We start from the raw sequence: 20,198 nt of genomic DNA on the forward strand, positions 1-20,198 counted from the left end.
GGTTAAATGTGCAGACATAGTTCAAACCGGTGCGACGTGACAGATCAAAGTCACATGACAAGTCTCACCCTATTGCTGGATGGAACTGTTCAAATCTGTGCGGCTCCAATTTGCACCGACTTTGAAAACTGTTCCTACACTTTGCATGCAGTTGCACAGATATTGGCAAGCCTCACATGAAGCTGTACTGATCGATCGCTTTGAAATCACACTGAAGTAGCACAATTTCAAAGGAAAATTCAATGTGATCCAGGGCTTAAGGGTAGCCATAGACCACACGGGGTTGTTGGATGAGGAGCCATCTCCTGGTGGGTTCCAGAATGTGAAGGCTGAGATTGTACAACCATGCTTGTAGGGCAGGGCTATAGACTGCTCTAGGCACCAGTGTCTACTTATTGAGGGGGTGGGGAACCAAAGCAAATGATGGGACTTCTTACCCGTCATATTGCCATTTCCCGTCAATGAACCATGTCCTGCTGTGTCTGGCCAAAATCTGTTTTTTGGCCAACTCAGCTGTTTTTGAGAAGGTCAGGAGTCTGTCCTCTAAAGTCTACAGGGAGAAGCTGATAACTCAGACAGGTAGGTTTTTTTGGGCACCACCTAAAAGAAAAATGGCAATCTAGTTGGGATTTTTAATCTGCCCAATAATTTAGTCCTTTTCAGAAAAAGTACATGTCACTGTTAAATGGGAAGGTTGATGTAACTTTTTTTTCTTTAATTTGCAGCATAGAAATGTTCCAGATTAAGAAGATCTGCTGTATTGGTGCCGGCTATGTTGGCGGTCCTACTTGCAGCGTCATTGCTCACATGTGCCCTGACATCAAAGTAACAGTGGTGGATGTTAATGAGACACGAATTAATGCATGGAATTCTGACACCCTCCCCATCTACGAGGTAACAATCTACTTCACTCCCTCACCTGCAGGCCTGTCTACAGTATTGGATATAAAATATGTGAGATGGATGACCAGATCAAAGAATAATGTGCCCCGAGCACACTATGTACACAATGTATTCACCCCACAGCCTGCACACTTGCATTCATGGCATTCCCTTGTATAGATGTTGCCATAGAGATTTTCACAGTCTGAACTTTAGCATTCGGACTACATAGTGCACTTTTCTTTTTCTTTTTTTTTACTGTAATATGCTAGGGTATACAAAGGAAAGAGTGAAAATGACACATTTAAGCAGAGGTAAAAGGTGAATCCAGCATTTTAATGCTTCCAGAAAGATCGAATGGTAGCAATACTCCAGCCTTGCCTAATATTAATTTCTTAATTCTTGAGAATGTCTTCTGAATGCGCTTTTTTTTTTTTTTTGTTAAAACCTGGGAATAATTATATCTTTCATTCAGACAACCAAAGCCCCAAAAAAATATATTTATAACTCTTATCAAAACCCAAACAAAAAAACTTAATATGTTATAAGCAGCTTTTATGCTAGGTTCACATCTGTGCAGCGGGGGAAATGCATGTTTCCAACCCGCAGAGAAAGATGCAGCACTTTAGCAGACATGCAGGGGTCCCGTTAATTCTTAATGGCACCTGCAGCACATTTTCCTTCGCACCAAACCTTATGGTGCCACACTACGTGGTTTGGTGTGGCACAATTTAAAAAAAAAAAAAAAAATGGTCAGGCAATTATTTCCCCACATTTCTGCAGGTAGAGCAGCCCATTAACATGAACAGGCTGCTCTATACACAGTATGCAGTTGCACACGAGTGAACCAAGCCTTCGATGATGAGGTGGATGCATTAGTTTTCATTTTATTCTCTTGGTGATTCTACCAATGACACTCTTCCTTTTCTAGTGCGACAACACTTCACTGTATCTCTGGACGAGCTGCCTTTTCACCCTAGGACAGGAAGGGAGTAAGGACTACAAAACACCCCACTTTAAATATATACTCTACTTTCTTTTCTCCACATAGAGCTGAAGTGGCTAACACACTCCACTGTATTATTATTATTTCAGGTACTAATATAGCGCCGTCAATTTACGTAGTGCTTTACACATATATATTGAACATTCACATCAGTCCCTAACCCTCAAGGAGTGTACAATCTAAGGTCCCTAACTCACATTCATACATACACATATTAGGGCCAATTTAGACAGGATCCAATTCACCTACCAGCATGTCTTTGGAGTGTGGGAGGAAACCGGAGCACCCGTAGGAAACCCATGCAAGCACAGGGAGAACATGCAAACTCCATGCAGGAGGTGCCATGGTCAGGAATTGAACCCATGACCCATTTACTGCAAGGCAGACGTGCTAACCACTGTGCCGCTGTATTGTACCAGATTGACACTTGCCCTTTTAAATAGAATGAAGATGACTGCCCACATAAATGTATCAAAATAAATACAAACTGTTTCAGATCTCTTAGGTTTATTATGATTTCTCCATATTTAGGACAAAAGTATAAATGGCCATTGTAGCGTGTGGGCCAAATCTTTACACTACTAAAATAAATAAATACAAAAAAAGGTCTATAAGCTGCAATAACGCAAATCTGTGCACAGTGAAAACCCACCATACTTCCCCTTTAAGTCTAATCACTATTGGCGTTTACCCTTCCTTTACTTCCTCTCCTGAGTTGGCAGTTTGTGATTTAAAAGATCAGGCATAAAAACTACAGGAAGTGACCAGTCCATTAGATATACTGTGGATTAGGATCACTCTACAAGACTTCTCTTTATTGTATGTAATTGGAGTCCTGATTTAAGGTTTTCCTAAATCCTTTTTTTATATGAAAAATACAGTATTAAATGTAGAGCTGCATCACCTCCTTCTGTTTAAAACAATAGATTTATGTAGCCTGTGCATTGTTTCTATTGAAGAACCTGTGATCTTTGTAATATCTTCTATTTGAGATATATTAAATGGGATCCATAACCTTGTTAACTAGACATGCTAAGGCGCTACTTTCACATTTTATCTAGGCATTTATTAAAGTGGTTGTAAATCCCTAAAATATAAATTTAGATAATCACATTACCATAATCTGCACAGCAGGACTTTGCATACACCCTCTGTCTGCCTGGAAAATGACCCGGCACTCTTCTGATATTTTTCCTCTTCGTCCTTTTTATTGAACAAAACCATCACAGGCCATAAAATAGTGTCACCACGCACCCTCTCCTTTGACAGCCTACATAATACTTCTCATGCACTAGCACGAGAAGTGTCCATGTCTCCTGTGCACTTATGCACAGATCTTTCTCGCTCCCCCTCCTGCTGCAGCTGGATTGGCAGCTCTGTCCCACAGAATTGTGGAAGGGGAGGAAGTCAGGTGGTGCAGATCCAGGTGTCTGATTGGACAGGACTTGTCAGGGGGCATGGGTAGCACTCCCGCAGTGCACGTCACTATGCAGGGGTTGAGCACAGGGATGAGGGCGTGTAGAGCAGGGAGGGGATTCCCGTCACATCACTACTACGCTGCCCAAGCACTGGACTGCCCCCCCCAACACTTATGTTAACTAAACGTGGGAATACACGATTCCAAAATCGACCGATCGTTCATCCGACGATCGAGAGGTGTTCGTTTGTTGGTCAAAATTGTGGCCCACATTAACCAATCTAAAAAAATCATTCGGGCAATACGTAGTGTTGATGTCTTCCGTACAAGTGGAAGTGATGCAGTGTGCATGTGACCTTGTAGCCACGCCCTTCCAGAACAAGCGATATAGACCACAATTAACAGCAATGAGTATTCATTCATGTTTATGAAGATTCCTTGGACATAAAGATCCGGGTTATCTTCTGTTTCCGCTCATGCGTGATAGCGCTTGATCGATTTTTTTTTTTTTTGCACATCCGTCATACCACCGCATAGAAAATCGGTCGCTCGTATGCGAAACAACAACATTTTTCACTGTTCAACCGGCTTTTTTCGTTCACAATATCGTTATCGGTTAAAACATTCTGCTCATCAACAAAGAGAAAATCGTTCGATCAGTGGTCCTGCAAAATTTTCCGTATGGTTTTCTTATCGTGTGTATGAGACATAACCTGTGTAAGAGATTTATATACAGTACTTATCTATTTTCGGGACGTTCTGGCCTGGTCACCTGATCTGGTTCCCTTGTCTCAGCCAGCAGCTGCTGCAGGGGAGAGGAGGGAGCTCCGACAATGAATGGACAATAGGAGCCTATGGGTAATATCACCACTCCATTCATTCCAATCATTCAACTCTCTCTTTCTCCATGCAGTCACAGCTGGCTGACCCAGGGAAGGTTGTGTGACCAGACTGAATCGGCATGAAAGTCGATAAGTATGTACACTTATACAGGTTATTCAGCATAGGTGTTAGGAAGGGAAGGGAATATATTTAAAATTCAAGTTTAGCCTTGAATTTTACTATAAAGAAAAAGCAAAGGTAAAAACAAAAAAAAATCCTTTGTTCCAGTTGGACCAGTGACCTTCCTAAAGGAAATCCTAAATCCTGAAAGCGTTGTGCAAAAAAAAAGCAAGCAAAGGGCTAAGGACTAGTCGCCAGTGTTGTCTGTAGGTCCAAGAAGATGATCTTCCCCCATTACCGTGCCTGGTTCTACACTGTTCCTCTGTGGAGGTGGCCCTCTTTTGGTAGAGGCAGAATTTTTCTTTCATCTCAGAGCTTCTAGCAAGAACAGTGAGCAGCACAGCATAATGACAGCATCAAAGTTCCCTCCAGATCTCATGAGACATCAGAGGCATCAGTGCCTGAGGTCTCACACTGCAGTACACAGACTGTACACAGGTGTGCTTGGGCACTCCCACATACCTGGAAGCACACTGTTTTTTGTTTTTCAGAAGAGTTTCAACATTTTTTCAGGGTAATGCCTTGGGTTATTTATTACTAAATGTTCCATATAACATGGTAAACCTTCACTTTAGAGTTCAGTTCTGCTTTAAAACGACTAGTGTTATTAGAGATATAACACTTTAATTCTAAAGTGTTGGAAACTGATATTTGTCCATGGCAGTTGTGGACAACTGTTTTTTTAGTTTAAAATTGATGGCTGTCATTTGGTAACCAATCTAAACAGTGACCTTTCCCACCTGTGAACATTTCGGTTTGATCTCCTTTTTTTTTTTTTTTTTCTTTGTGCAGCCAGGATTAAAAGAAATTGTTGAATCTTGCAGAGGAAAAAACTTGTTCTACTCTACTGATATAGATGGAGCCATACAAGAGGCTGATCTTGTCTTTATTTCTGTAAGTATCATATGTGGTTTTTTTCTTTTTTGTTTTTTTTGTTTTTTTTTTAATTTCATAGATCAAACTGAGGCACTGCTAAGGGTTGGCTCACATTTTAGATAAAATGTACTGTGCAGCGAAAGGGCTTTAGTAGGTTGAAATATATTGTTTTCAGGTTTTTAAAATATAGCCTAATGTAATTTCCACTCCTAAAGCCTGGCATAAGAACTCCCCTGTGAAGCAAAAAGAGTGCGCACCAACCTTGCGCATTATCTCAGTAATTCAGTGATTTTATTAAATAAAATATATATACTCACAAACAAGGATGTAAAACAAGCATTACAAATCCAAAAGAACTATGGAGTGTAGAGCCAGTGTGAGTCATGTCATGAGGGTAGACTCCCAAAGTGAGACTGACGCGTTTCGAAGGTAGACCCTTCTTCATCAGAGCTAACTCCACAATGAGTGCCCCCTACCATTTATACCATGGGACTAAGTGAGGGCTCTCCCATCTGGGCAGGGCTCTCTCTGACTAGGAGGAGGGGCATAGGTGTCATAGAAATAAACGGAAGTGTATGTATGTGTGTGTGTGTATGTATATGTGTGTGTGTGTGTGTGTGTGTGTGTGTGTGTATATATGTGTGTATATGTGTGTGTGTGTGTGTATATGTATATGTATATGTATATATATATATATATATATATATATATATTAATAATATGTATTTGTCGGAAACACAAATTTAAAATGCATGTCCTTTTGATATATAATCAAGCATGGGACCATAAAGCATGAACAATAAAAATACAAATAAAGCAAAAAATATATAGAATATAAAAACTAACTTGAATATATAAATAATAAAATATAAAAAAAATTGAGTATAGATAAATACGATATGTAAATTTTAAAACTATATATATATATATATATATATATATATATATATATATATATATATATATATATATATATATATAAACAAAATTGGCAGGCAGGATTGGAATGGTAATGGTTGCATTGATTCAAATGAATATAATCAGATATTAAAAATATCATCAAGTGTTTTTAAAATAAGAACTCCCCTATTATCCCCGAACGATAAATGTTTTGATAATATGCTAAGGTTTTAATGAGTATGTTTGTATAACTTGTTTATCTGAAAAATTAATATTTAAATTAAAAAAAAAAAAAAGAACTCCCCTGTTGGCATTCCCCCATTCTGGCTAGCTGCTAGGATGCAGCATACTTTGAGTGAGTGCTGCCCCAAGCATTACAGGAGCAGGAGCTCTTGTTTAAAAGCCAAACATGTGGAGTGTGCTCCCCTTTGCCTGTTGCAGTAGGGGCTGAGCTTGCCATTGCTGCATCTCCCTTGGCTTGTTAGGGAGAGCACACAGCACATGTGTATCTTTTGAGTGAGGTAGAACACTTGCTTCTGTGATGCTGGAGAGGTGCTGCATCCTACTAACTAGCCAAGATGGGGTGATACGAACAATATAGGAATTTTTCTGCCATGCTGCCTACTTGGGGCCCCTTCACTGCACAGTCAGTTGGCCTTTTAGAGTAAGCTCTGTCAGCTTTGTTTGTAAGTGACCTTTCCCCAACTTTTCTTAATGTAGGTAAATACACCAACAAAGACTTATGGAATGGGCAAAGGTCGGGCTGCGGATCTGAAATACATTGAGGCTTGTGCCCGTCGTATTGTTCAGAACTCAAATGGTTACAAAATTGTGACCGAAAAGAGCACAGTGCCTGTAAGAGCAGCAGAGAGCATTAGGAGGATATTTGATGCCAACACAAAACCCAATCTTAATCTCCAGGTAAGAATTCAAGTGTACACCTTGTATCTAATATGGGCAAGGTGAATGTGTTTGTTTGTATCCATTTTAAAGTGTTTCTGTCACCCATACCATCTTTTTCAGGGTAATTTAGATTCATGATATCCCGTGGCACACATTTCTTTCTGAAAGATTCCCCTTTTGTCAACTTCTTATAGCACCATACCTAACAAAGAATGTATGAAGTCTGGCCATAGACGATTTGTTTTTTCAAATGGATTTCCACCATTCACACAAACAAGATAAATGGAGGTGTAGGATATTGTATATACTGTATGTGGTATATTCTCACACTTATTGAGCAGGCCTGTATATGACTGGGCTAGATGTATTTTACAGTACAAAAAGTGGCCACTGCCCCAGTCTATAACTGACCTTCACAGCAAGGAGCACATGGAAGGGCGACGCATGTCAAACAAAAAAGAAAAATTCCCAACTTGCCAGCCAGCTGGGGATTTTTCTGTTTTGTTGTTTGACATGCGTCACCCTTCCATGTGCTCCTTGCTGTGAAGGCCAGTTATAGACTAGAGCAGTGGCCACTTTTTGTACTGTTGAATTGTTGGTCGAGGGGGCGCACTGAACACCTTGGCTTCCATTGTGCTACAGGTGTCCAGTGCGCTCCTTTTACTTTTTTAAGGAGGGGTGGGCTCCCTCCGGTTCATCTGCCCTTGGTCTATCCATTAAATACATGTGCCTCTACTATCAGGGCTCTCAAAATTGGAGGGTTAGGAACTACAGAATACTGGGGTGCTGTGATGAGGCTTTGTAGCTTACGTATGTATTTGCAAATGTGTGCTAACTACAGTTGTGTCCAAAATTATTCAACCCCCAATGCTGTAAAGGGGTTTAGGGACTATAGTGTACATTTGGAATTGTATTCAGAATCAAATCCTACAAGGACGTTGTAACTACCCAAATGCAACTAAAATGACATCAATTGTTTATGTAATACAGTAGTAAATGGTTCTTATGTGGTTTCTTCATTGCCACAATTATTCAACCCCTTAAAGACTACCACTCTGAAGAACAGAGGTTCATACAGGTGCTTTCCATCAGGTATTGAAAACACCTGTGGATGTCACCGAGCAGCAATCAAGCATAATAAGCACCAATTAGGCAGCTTTAAAATGACTGTGATACTCAGCTCCTTCTAGACATTTACTGGTGTGGTTACAAACATGGTGAAGGCAAGAGAATGGTCCAGGAAGACAAGAGAAGAGGTGATTTCTCTTCACAGGAAGGGCAATGGCTATAAGAAGATTGCAAAGATGTTAAACATACCAAGAGACACCTTAGGAAGCATCATTCGCAAATTCAAGGCAAAGGGCACTGTTGAAACGCTACCTGGTCGTGGCAGAAAGAAGATGCTGACTTCGACTGCTGTGCGCTACCTGAAGCGTAGAGTGGAGAGAAGTCCCCGTGTGACTGCTGAGGAACTGAGAAAAGATTTGTCAGATGTGGGTACAGAAGTTTCAGCCCAGACAATAAGACGCACACTGCGTAATGAAGGCCTCCGTGCCAGAACTCCCAGGCGTACCCCCTTGCTGTCTCCAAAGAATAAGAAGAGTCGACTGCAGTATGCCAAAAGCCATGTGGACAAACCACAAAAGTTGTGGGATAGTGTTCTGTGGACTGATGAAACAAAATTAGAACTGTTTGGGCCCATGGATCAACGCTATGTTTGGAGGAGGAAGAACAAGGCCTATGATGAAAAGAACACCTTGCCTACTGTGAAGCATGGTGGAGGGTCAATCATGCTTTGGGGCTGTTTTGCTTCTGCAGGTACAGGGAAGCTTCAGCGTGTGCAAGGTACCATGAATTCTCTTCAGTACCAGGAGATATTGGATGGAAACGTGATGCAGTCCGTCACACACCTGAGGCTTGGGAGACGTTGGACCTTTCAACAGGACAATGATCCCAAGCATACCTCCAAGTCCACTAGAGCATGGTTGCAGAGGAAAGGCTGGAACATTTTGGAGTGGCCATCGCAGTCACCAGACTTAAATCCGATTGAGAACCTCTGGTGGGACTTAAAGAAAGCAGTTGCAGTGCGCAAGCCTAAGAATGTGACTGAACTGGAGGCCTTTGCCCATGAAGAATGGGCGAAGATACCCGTAGATCGCTGCAAGACACTTGTGTCAAGCTATGCTTCACGTTTAAAAGCTGTTATAACTGTAAAAGGATGCTGTACTAAGTACTAAGATTGAATGTCACTTGGGGGTTGAATAAAACTGATAATGCTGTGAGCACAGAAAAGACATTTGTGGTTATTTCATTATAACTGTTATGTTATATTTGTCTGACCTACAAGTGCCTCTTTAATGTAAATGTAAGCAAGATGACTGAATGATCAAAAGCAATGTCAAACTGGCCAAAACACTCAATTTCAGTGGGGGTTGAATAATTTTGGACACAACTGTAAACCCGTTTTTAACGCATACTGCTAGACAGGTTAATTCGGTTTGTTTGCAAGCTGGCTGGCAAGTTAGAGCTGGGAATTTTTTTTTTTTGATTTGGCTAGATGTATTTTACACAACAAAAGCATAACCAAGGACTCTTTTGCTATGTTAATTTTATGCAATATCACCTTTGTATTTGGGGGGCCAACTTGTTACATTTCATAGGAGATAATTTTGCAACCTTGCAAGGGTGATAAAATGCAGATTGCTCAGTCAGACTTGAAAGGGCTACTATATATATTTGTTGTTTAATTCAGTTCTGAAAGAATCCTTTTCTCCACAGGTGCTCTCTAACCCAGAATTTCTTGCTGAGGGAACAGCAATTAAAGATCTTAAGAATCCTGACAGGGTGTTGATTGGAGGAGACGAGACTCCTGAAGGGCAAAGAGCAGTGCATGCGCTGAGTGCCGTTTATGAGCATTGGGTACCTGTTGAAAAAATCATCACAACCAATACTTGGTCCTCTGAGCTTTCTAAATTGGTAGGTGTACTGTCCACTTTTCTCTGTAGTTGGTTAAGACCATAGGTGTGTGGGTTGTAAATAAGTGGACCTTCCATGTTGGAGTGATGAGAACACTTGATATGCAGAAATTAGATGTTGTGACTTCCACAGGACAGCTAGAAATAAGCAGCCCAGATCTTCCCCCCCCCCCCCCCTTCTTTTTTTTTTTTTGTTTTCTTTTTGTTGTTGGGAGCTCTCCATTCATTAATATAGAGGCTAACCAAGCAATACATCTTGTAGCCCCTGGGGCTTAAAAGTTTGTGAAGCCGCTTGGTGAGATAACTGCACTTGTTTGTCACAGAATTAAACTCTCTCAATGTGGTTTGCCGCCATCACAATGCATACTAGATGGTGGTTGGCTTTCTCACAAGATACCTTTTTTAAGCAAGCCAGAATTTAAACTTTCGAAAGTCCTGCCTAAAATCAGTCACACCAACTTCACGGTTTGTCAGCCAGAATGGCCTCTTCTGTACCTCTTCTTGATTTAATTGAACCTTGTTTTTTACTGCATTATTTTGAAAGAAGGTATTTCTTTGCAAAGCAATGAAGTTTGGAAAATCTGACCTTGTCAGTTGGCAATGGAATGACAATTGGTATGCCTTGGCCATCAACTTGGCAATGTTGGCCTCAGTAACAAGGTAAAAACTTTTCTGTTCTTGTAATAAAGTTAATATCTGGAGTGTTGTGATGTCTGGTCTTGGGCAAGACTTTAAAAATGTAAAATGGACTTTGGGTTCAAAATTAGCATATTACCTTGCTAAAGTGAACACAACCCCCTCTTTTTTAATCTATTACATTTGGCTTTGTAACCAATAATATACAGTATACTGTATAGTTGGACTTGGTCTGCTAAGCAGTAAAATATTGTCTTCCCTCTCATCCCTTGTCTAGGCTGCCAATGCATTTCTTGCTCAGAGGATCAGCAGCATTAATTCCATCAGTGCCTTGTGTGAAGCCACTGGAGCAGATGTTGAAGAAGTGGCCAGAGCTATTGGCATGGACCAGAGAATTGGAAACAAATTTTTGAAAGCCAGTGTTGGTAAGTAATACAGTTCTTGCGGTTTGCCCAGGTATATTACCTTGCTAGAATACAGATCCTTTTATACTTTAGTACTAAGGTACTGAAGTATACCTTTTTTTTAAAAGTGGTACCTAATAGGCCTGTGACAGTGATTGTACCTGATGAGCCTGCACAGATTTGCACAGCCTACAGAGCATATGTTTTGGGAGTTTATGCAATCTTCAGGCCTAAGTGAGATAGATATAGATAGAGATATTATATATATATATATATATGAGAGAACGCAAATTCTTTTTAACGTGTGCACAACAAAAAATGGGAAATGGCTCTGGCAGTAAAAGGTTAGAGTATCTTACACATTTTCAGAGTGTCACTTTTACAAGGTTTTGTTTGACCTGACCAAGAATGATCCATTTCCCAAAATTAAAAATTTCATTTTGTAGCGATGTCGGTGTTGGATCACAGTAGGGTCAAGTTCAGAAAAAAGAGAATTCTTGTTTACCAGCTACAGAAATATTGACTACCACAACCATGAAAAGGTTGAAAGTGGAGAGAAACAGTGTTTTGCCATATAAAGGTTTGTTTAGGCTAGGTTCATACCTGTGCGGGTGATTGCCACTGGGGAAATACACTGCTGATAAGGAGATGCATGTGGAATGCCATTATTCCTAATGGCACCTGCATGCACTGGAAATCGCGGCAACCGCTTCCCGTACTGGGAACCGCACTGCACTTGCGGGTTTTCGTGCGAGATGCAGTTTCAAAAATGGAGCAGGGACCTTCTTCCCTACATTTTCAGGAGGCCCAGCAGCCCATTCAAAAGATTGGGCTGCTGTGCCTGTGCAAAAAAAGTGAACTTGGAGGGAGTGCACTACATGTAGACAGTCTTGACCATCCAGCAAAACGGCTATAACACCTTAACTAAAACAGACATGTAAAAAGTATGTGTATTTAGTTGCATTTCAATTCTGTAAAAATGTGTTTTGTTTTTTTGTTTTTTCTGTACAGGCTTTGGTGGTAGCTGCTTCCAGAAAGACGTGTTGAACTTGGTTTACCTGTGTGAAGTTCTCAACTTGCATGAAGTAGCGCGGTACTGGCAACAGGTACATTCTGCTTCTGAAATTCCAGTGTCCTATATAGGTTTTGTCCCTTCTAGCCTGCTAGCAAACTTTTTTTTTTTTTTTTTTTTTTTTTTTTTTTTTTAAGGCATTGCCCTAAAGGGAATCTATATTTGTGCTGGACAGTTTGAAAAATGATTTACAGAATTTAAAATTATGAGAATTTTTTTTTACAAAAAGCTTAAATATTGCACATGAGGATGTAGTTTTTGCTACTTGCCTCCAGCAGGGGCTGAGCTCCATGTTACAGCAGCAGGTTTCCTCTCCTAAACCAACTGATGGTCTGAAATGGACCTAAGATCAGGGGAGATCAGATTACACGCTCTGACTCAGCCTAGTACAGGAGGAGTATGTTCCTTTAGGTTAACTAGGAAAGTCCTAATACCTCACCTATTACACCTATGCTTTGTCATTCTAGGTTATTGACATGAATGACTATCAGAGAAGAAGGTTTACCTCCAGGATCATTGATTGTCTCTTCAACACTGTAGCAGACAAAAAAATTGCTGTCCTGGGATTTGCATTTAAGAAAGACACTGGGGACACAAGGTAAGCAACGTGACTGCTAAATCCATCATTGCATTAGTGCATCCTGGGAAGAGAACACTCTTTTGTCAGGTTTATTATAGCTTAGTAGGCCACTGTGAAACTCTATATAATATTGCCACGAGCTTGACTGTGAAGAACGATGGTGATAACAAATCGACTACTGAAGCTGGCAGGTTTTGTATGACTCCCGTTTTTGTTTAATGTAATAACCATGAAAAAGGTTAGAACTGCTGTCCTCTGAGGTCCCTGATGTGAATGTTGGGAGAAAGAAAAAGCATTTTGGAGAATCTGACATGTGAACAATCTGCAACATTATTTTGTATCCTCAATAAGTCTTGTATATGGTGTTTAATGCTGTTTTCTTGTCTACCTTCAGAGAGTCCTCCAGTATTTATATTAGTAAATACCTCATGGATGAAGGAGCGAATCTGCACATCTACGACCCCAAAGTACTTAAAGAACAGATAATCATGGACTTATCTCAGCCAGGGGTAGCAGAGGATGAGAGAGGTAAGCACAATGGAGCTGGCTGTGAGTGCTAAAAGAAGTTCATTACAGAAGCCTTTTTATCTTCTAAAGTGTGTGTACTGGAACCTTATTCTATGTACTACTTTCTATCTTTGTAGTTGCAAAGCTGGTCCATATTTCTACAGACCCGTATGCGGCCTGTGAGGGAGCTCATGCCATGGTGATCTGCACTGAGTGGGACATGTTTAAGGTCAGTAAAGAATGGTTTATCTAATCAGCTTTGATGATTACATAAAACAAAGATAATGGTTATTTTCATTTGGAATGTCGCTGTCTTTTGAAAGAAGGTTTTGGACCTCCAAAGGTGTGGAAGAGGGGCAGCCCACTAACTGGGGTAAAGTCCTCCTTTGAGGAAAAGCTGTTGCCACCATCTTTGAGTAATCTTGGTTCTGATATTTTCAGTAGGGTTTTTTCCCCATTTGTTTATTTTTGGTGTTCTTTAACCCCTTGGCGCCGGTGCCTCCCGGCCCTTTTAAGGATTTCAGAAGACGGGGGCGGGGTTTAGGGTCATGTGCCCGCCGTGACACGCCGTCCCGGTGGTCACATGATTGGGAAAGGTCCCGATCGGGACCTTTCCGTGAGTACCGGACATTTGTGCTGGGAGCAGGCAGGGCGCGCGCTCTCAGGACATATGGGTTTTTTTTTTAATAGAACGCAAATGTGCGGCCGCTCGGCGTCTAGGCCTAGACGCCGGGAAGCCACACATTTGCGTTCAGCTAGCACCAAGACTTTTAAGTAGTATGAGCCCTGGTTCACATCGGTGCAACTTGTCATACGATTTGACAGTTCCACGTCATAGGACAAGTTGCACCCTATTTGTACCTATGGAACCATTGAAATCCATGCGACTCTGACTTTCGGTCCTGCGCAGATTCGGGGGGGAAAAAGGTTCCTTTCAGGCAAGCCACGCATGAAATCGCATTGACCTGTGGCTTTGAAATCGCACTACTTCAATTGAAGTAGCGCATTTTCAAAGTCTCATTCAGTGTGAACCAGGGCTTAAACATCCTTCATAAATATATTCCCACCCCCCGCCTACCCCAACTGTAAATAGGGTAACACACAGTAGTTGTCATGTGACTGATCTACTTCCATGCACAAAACAGTTTAAAATCTATAAATGTCAAATATGCTTTTTTTTTTTTTTTTTGTTTTTCTTTTACCAGTTAGAATTGCACAATATACAATACATGTTTACGATGAGCTGCCAGCACAATCCCAAAAGCCACTGCCAATCAATTTCCTTAAAGGAGCTGGGGAATGGCATGCAAACAGGAATTCTGTGCATGTAGATGCATTGAGCATCGGTACAGCAGGCAATAGCCCTGCAGAGGGGCATGCTCATACAGATAGCTACAATGGGGTTCCAGGGGACCCTATAAGGCAGCTACATGTTAAATTTGCAGTTATATAGATGGTAAAATTAAGGTGTTTTGTTCCATTAGGAATTGGATTTCCATCGGATCCATTCGAAGATGTTGAAGCCAGCATTCATATTTGATGGAAGAAGAGTTCTAGATGATCTCCATGGAGAACTACAGAACATCGGTTTCCAGGTACAGAAGGACTATTTTATATATTAGTTTGTGGCTAAAACATGCTAACTGCAATTTTTTTTGGTGTGAATCTGTACTCCTTTAAAACAACAAGGCTTTTACATTTATTAGCCAAACAATATTGTGCTACAGTCCAAATTATTTTCCCTTTTGTTATTGGGACCTGCTTTTATGACTACATCCTGCAAAATACAATACCTCTGTCCAGTTAGACTGCCTCAGTAGCCAGTAAGAGCACAAGGATAGGGCGTTTTGTAGTTGGTGGTGTCCAGAAAGAACAGGCTTCAAATCTAAACCTTCTTCCTCCATATTTTTTTTTTTTTTTTTTTTTTTCTTTTAAATCTTAATTTTTATTTTTTTTTCCGTCTTAAAAAAAAAAAACTAAACCTGAGCTGGGATTAGAAGAAGCTAATAAAGGAAAAGTACAGCGTGTGGTATGTCAGTAGGCAAGGCTTTTACTTGGAAATAATTTTAAATTTTAGGTATATGTTCTCAACCAAGCAGCTATAGCTATTTGGCTGTGTTATATTGGTTCTGTTCTATGGTTTAATCCGTTTCTTTCCCATTCTGTTTGACAAATTGAAATGTCAGTTTTCTAATGTTCATTTTGCAACTTCATCTTTAAGTTCTGTATTAACTTGCCATTTTGGTCATCATATTCCATCCTGTTTGCATCATTATTCCAGTCATATACAGGAACCACCCTGATGCATCTGGTTATTTATCTGTTTGGTGGAATAACCCTTACTGCGTCATTTGTCTGGCATTGGAATAACATTTTTTTTTTCCCTTTTTTAAAATTGTTCTGATCTTCAGCCTTGGCTGTATTTCAAGGAATAAAATAGCTGCTATAAGGAAGGATTTCTGTTCTCAGCAGTGAGGCAGATTGTTGTATGGGTGCAACCATGCAGACATTCTGTAATTTGGCCAGATGACTGACCGGAAGACTAAACTTTCTCCAGCATGACTCACATTTGAGCTGACGTATGATGAGCCTTATTAAACCATTACAGCCAAAGTTTTGCAACACTGCCTTTTTTAAAACGACACCGCTAACCTTTTTAAACTATTTTTGTTTAATGTCGTAATATGTATTCAGTTCAAAAATCATTCTGCACAAACCGTAACTGGTCGGTGGTATCATAATAACTATTATTCTTCAGGGTCCACATCCTTGGGCTTTTGTAACCTTCCATTTGAATATGCTGCCTTTTTGCATGTGAAGACCCTTCATGCCTGATTATTGCAACCTCCTTTTCCAGTCACTCACAATGTATTTGGATACAGGGACAAGTGTTAGGGATTTTAGGTTAGGAAGGGTGAAGTTTGAATGGGCCTGTGGTGCCAGGGAAAAGGTCCCTGCAGCATTTTAGAAATCACAGCCCACACAGTAACAGCAAGTGCAGTGAGTTTTCAGTGTGTGCGGTGTGCCTGTTGTTCAGGATTTATTTAGCACCAACAGTTTGCGCAGCTCTTTACAAATGAAGGCAGACAGTATAGTTACAATACAATTTGGTACAAGAGGAATCCAGAAGGCCCTGCCCGTTAGAGCTTACAATCTAAAAGGGAGGGTCAAGTGATACAAAAGGTAATAGCTGTGGGGGATGAGTTGATGGAGAAGGTAAAAACGCAGTTTATTAGTTAGTTAGAAGCAGGATAAGCTTCTTTAAAGAAAAGGGTTTTCAGGGATTGTCTAAAGTTAAACAAACGGCACAGTGGCTAAATGGTTAGCACTTCCGCCTGGCAGTACTAGTGTCATTGGTTCGAATCCCAACCACGGCACCACCTGCCTGGAGTTTGCATGTTCTCCCTGTCCCTGTGGGTTTCCTCCAGGTACTCTGGTTTCCTCCCACACTCCAAAGACATGCTGGTAGGTGAATTGGATCCTGTTTAAATTGTCCCTAGTATGTATATGTATGAATGCGAGTTAGGGACCTTGTAGATTGTACACCCCTTGAGGGTTAGGGACTGATGTGAATGTACAATATATAAGTAAAGCGCTGCGTAAATTGATGGCGCTATATAAGTACCTGAAATAAATAAAAAATTAGGAGTCTGACAGATTGGGGTTGGGAGTCCCATAGGATGGGAGGAGGTGACATGGGAACTAGAGAGCAGAACATCTTGTGAGTTCCGCAGAGAGCGGTTTGGTTGATATTTTGAGACCGTGTTAGTAATGTGGCTTGGGGCAGAGTTGCAGATGGCTTTGTAAGGTGGTGTTCACATTTTTGAATTTTATTTGTTGGGTGAGTGGAAGCCAGTGAAGGGATTGGCAGAGGGGGTGGCAGACACTGAATGATTGGTAAAGTGGATGAGTCTGGCAGCAGCATTCATGGTGGTCTAGCCTATGTAAAGGTAAGCCAATGAGAATGGCCTAGTTGCAGTAGTTGGGGCAAGGGATAACCAGAGAGTGAATTAGAAGCTTTTTGCTGTCATTGGTTAAAAAGGGGCGATATTCTGGAGATGTTGAGGCGGCATGATTTGGACAGGGTTTGGATATGGGCCTTAAAGGGATTGTTCATAATCCAGGGTTAGCCCTGGCGTGTGGTGACAGGTTGCTAGTTGTGCCATTAATCTTGACAGAGAAATCAGGGGAAGGCATGTGGGGGAGGAAACCTTATGAGCTCAGTTTAGGATAAATTGAGTTTTAGGGAGTGGTGTGACATTCAGTCTGATTATGTCTGTTAGTAAATCAGTGATACGTGAGGAAACTGATCGGGTGAGCTGAGGGGTAGAGCGATAGATTTGTGTGTCATCAGCATAGAAATGGTATTGGAAACCATGGGAAGCTATCAGCTGACCCAGGGAAGAAGTGTAGATAAAGAATAGGAGAGGTTCAAGGATGGAACCTTGGGGGACACCGAAGGTGAGAGGAGGAAGTAGATTTTGTAAGTGACACTGAAGGTGCAGTGAGATAGGTAAGATTCAAAACAATGGAGAGCATAGTCACAGAGACCAAGTAAATAGTTTTTTGAGGAGGAGGGGGTGGACAACTATGTGAAAGGCAGCGGAGAGGTCCAAGAGTAAGAGTACGGAATAGTGACCATTGGTTTTAGTGGTTAGTCAGTTGTTTGTGAGTTTTTGGAGAGCAGTTTCTGTGGAGTGTTGTCGGTGAAATCCAGACTGAAGGGAGTCCAGAAGGTTATTCTCAATGAGATGGCAGTCAGCTGGTTGTAAATTAGACGTTCAAGGAGTCTGGATGCAAAAGGGTGTAAGGAGATGGGTCTTTGGTTGTTAAGATTGGTGAGGTCCAGTAAGGACTTTAAAACATGCACTAGTCACCCCCATACTTAGAGTGTTGTGGAAGATGCCAGTAGAAAGGGAGAGATTGAAGATATGAGTTAGAGTGCAGGATTGAGCCAGAGGGTGACCATAGTATTTGCAAGAAAACAGGGTCCAGGTGGTTAGGTGGGCGTTAGATAAAAGTTTAGTGACTTCCTCTATAGTAGTTGGGTTAAACAAGGGAAGCATTGACTGTGCAGGTGGACAAGAGGTGTAAGGTGAGGGAGATATCTGTACAGTGGAGATCTCATCATGAATTGTAACAATGTTATTTTTGAAATGATAAGCAATCTTCTGAGCAGTGAGTCAGTGGGTGGAGGTAATGAAGGACAAAGTAGACAGTTAAAGGTAGAAAAAAGTTGACAGGGAACCCACACACAGCTCCTGTGGTTTTGTGTGAGTGGTTGCGGCTGCAGGAACAGGTGTGTTTCCAGAGTGGTAATTACCTGCACAGATGTAAACCTAGCCTAAATATAATTGCAAATGAACATTTTTGTTATATTTCTGCAACTGCAAACATTGCATGGGACTGGATATAGGACAGTATATACTCTAGACCAGTGGTCTCCAAACTGTGGCCCTTTGCTTGCTTTTATCTGGCCCTTGGGGCACTATTTCATCCACGGATACCAACAATGGGGCAAAAATTCCCCCCACTGACACCAATGAAGGGGCACAATTCCTCCCAATGACGCCAACAATGGGGCCTTATGACACCAATGATACAAATGATGGGGCACAGCTCCTCCTAATGACAAACAATGGGCATTATTCCTTCCACTGACATCAAAGAAGGGGCATTTTTTTTTCTTTGCCGTTGGACCTTTTCTACTCCCAATGGGCCCCAGTTCAGCCCCCCTAAAAACTGAAGGGCAGTAAACTAGCCCTTTTTGTTTAACTTCGGAGACCCCTGCTACAGATAGAGTATTTTTATACTGTGTGTAATAAAATCGGGAATGGTACATGTGAGGACCTTGCATTGTGCAGGTGTGTTGGCGATCTTTTACACAGAGTAATTGATACGACTGGTGTACAATCTTTTGATTGACCCGTGGTGTAACTTTATACTAAAAACAGCACAGTGTAGTGAAGAGTAATGTTTATTTTAATGTATTTTCTTACAGGTAGAAACCATTGGAAAAAAGGTGGCTTCCAAGAGAATCCCTTTCACACCGACAGCAAATATGCCCAAGATCAGTCTTGCCGACGTCCCTCATAAGAAGCCCAGAGTGTAATGTATCCCAGAGGCGGTACAAAGCTTGTGGATTGTAATCATGTCATGTCTATGGGCACACTGTCTGCCGTATTCCCTTTTTTTTTTTTTTTTTTTTTTTTTTAACTTTGTCCTTGTGTCCACAGTGACTACAGGTATATAGGTACATTGCAATAATAATTCATATCCTAAGTAAAAAAATTTGTAAATAATTCACTTAACAGCCATGCTTGGCATTATGTCTGCCAAACGCAGCAATTTTGAATACCAAACAGTCATACTTTTTATAATTTTCACATAGGTACAGAATATAACATCTGTAAGTAGCCCCCTATGACCAGTCCTGTGTGTAAAGAGGATGGCACTGTAAATATATCCTAACCTCTTTTATGTGACACAGACGTTTTTGTTTTTTTTCATTTTTGATATGTATAGGAACACTTTTAAAAACAGTTGTATTTTTTGAATTTTTTTTTTTTTTTTAATATATATTTTTATAGGCCTGTATCATGCTTCTATCATTGGCACCTGGAATAAGGGTGTTGGCTAACAATACCAAAAAAGGTGTTTTTTGTAATGAATATTATTAATAAAATAAATTAAAACATCTAAAGTCTGTGTGTGTGTGACATGCTAGCTCCGTTTGGTTGACTGGACACCAGCAAAATAACTCTGGCCATGAGTGTGACTTTTTCCTGGTAGGTGTCTGCTGTCCCCTTGAAGATTATGTAGGCCACTGCTGAGGCAGTACCCTTGACTCGGTGACCTTGCAGAAGGGAGGTTCCAGTGTTGTAGAGACATCCTGACTGCTCTTCATTCTAGAATGTTGATGGAAAATTTCAACTCCTGTATGAACCACGACCTCTGGATGGTCAGGAATTTGCAAACTCCTCCCTGTCTCTGAGGTTCACACCTGTTGATAACATTTTCCAGGCCATGTGAAATAAT

The 20,198-nt window shown here is 40.9% G+C and overlaps 1 protein-coding gene across 1 annotated transcript in view; it reads left to right on the forward strand.

The window, feature by feature from the left end:
* The window catches only part of UGDH (UDP-glucose 6-dehydrogenase), a 31,287-nt gene extending 11,424 nt beyond the window's left edge, over positions 1-19,863 (forward strand). Inside the window, exons 2-12 of the mRNA XM_089654031.1 lie at positions 726-894; positions 5,100-5,201; positions 6,804-7,004; positions 9,765-9,962; positions 10,875-11,022; positions 12,013-12,107; positions 12,541-12,671; positions 13,048-13,181; positions 13,298-13,389; positions 14,645-14,755; positions 19,162-19,863. Of these exons, the coding sequence (XP_089510157.1) occupies positions 733-894; positions 5,100-5,201; positions 6,804-7,004; positions 9,765-9,962; positions 10,875-11,022; positions 12,013-12,107; positions 12,541-12,671; positions 13,048-13,181; positions 13,298-13,389; positions 14,645-14,755; positions 19,162-19,272 (1,485 nt within the window). The 5' untranslated portion in view covers positions 726-732 and the 3' untranslated portion in view covers positions 19,273-19,863. The remainder of the gene's footprint in view (positions 1-725; positions 895-5,099; positions 5,202-6,803; positions 7,005-9,764; positions 9,963-10,874; positions 11,023-12,012; positions 12,108-12,540; positions 12,672-13,047; positions 13,182-13,297; positions 13,390-14,644; positions 14,756-19,161) is intronic.
* Positions 19,864-20,198: the final 335 nt, after the last annotated feature.

The sequence above is a fragment of the Staurois parvus genome, unplaced genomic scaffold (assembly GCF_062004578.1).
Source record: "Staurois parvus isolate SC_StPar_1 unplaced genomic scaffold, SC_StPar_1.0 ptg000734l, whole genome shotgun sequence".
Taxonomy (NCBI): Eukaryota; Metazoa; Chordata; class Amphibia; order Anura; family Ranidae; genus Staurois; species Staurois parvus.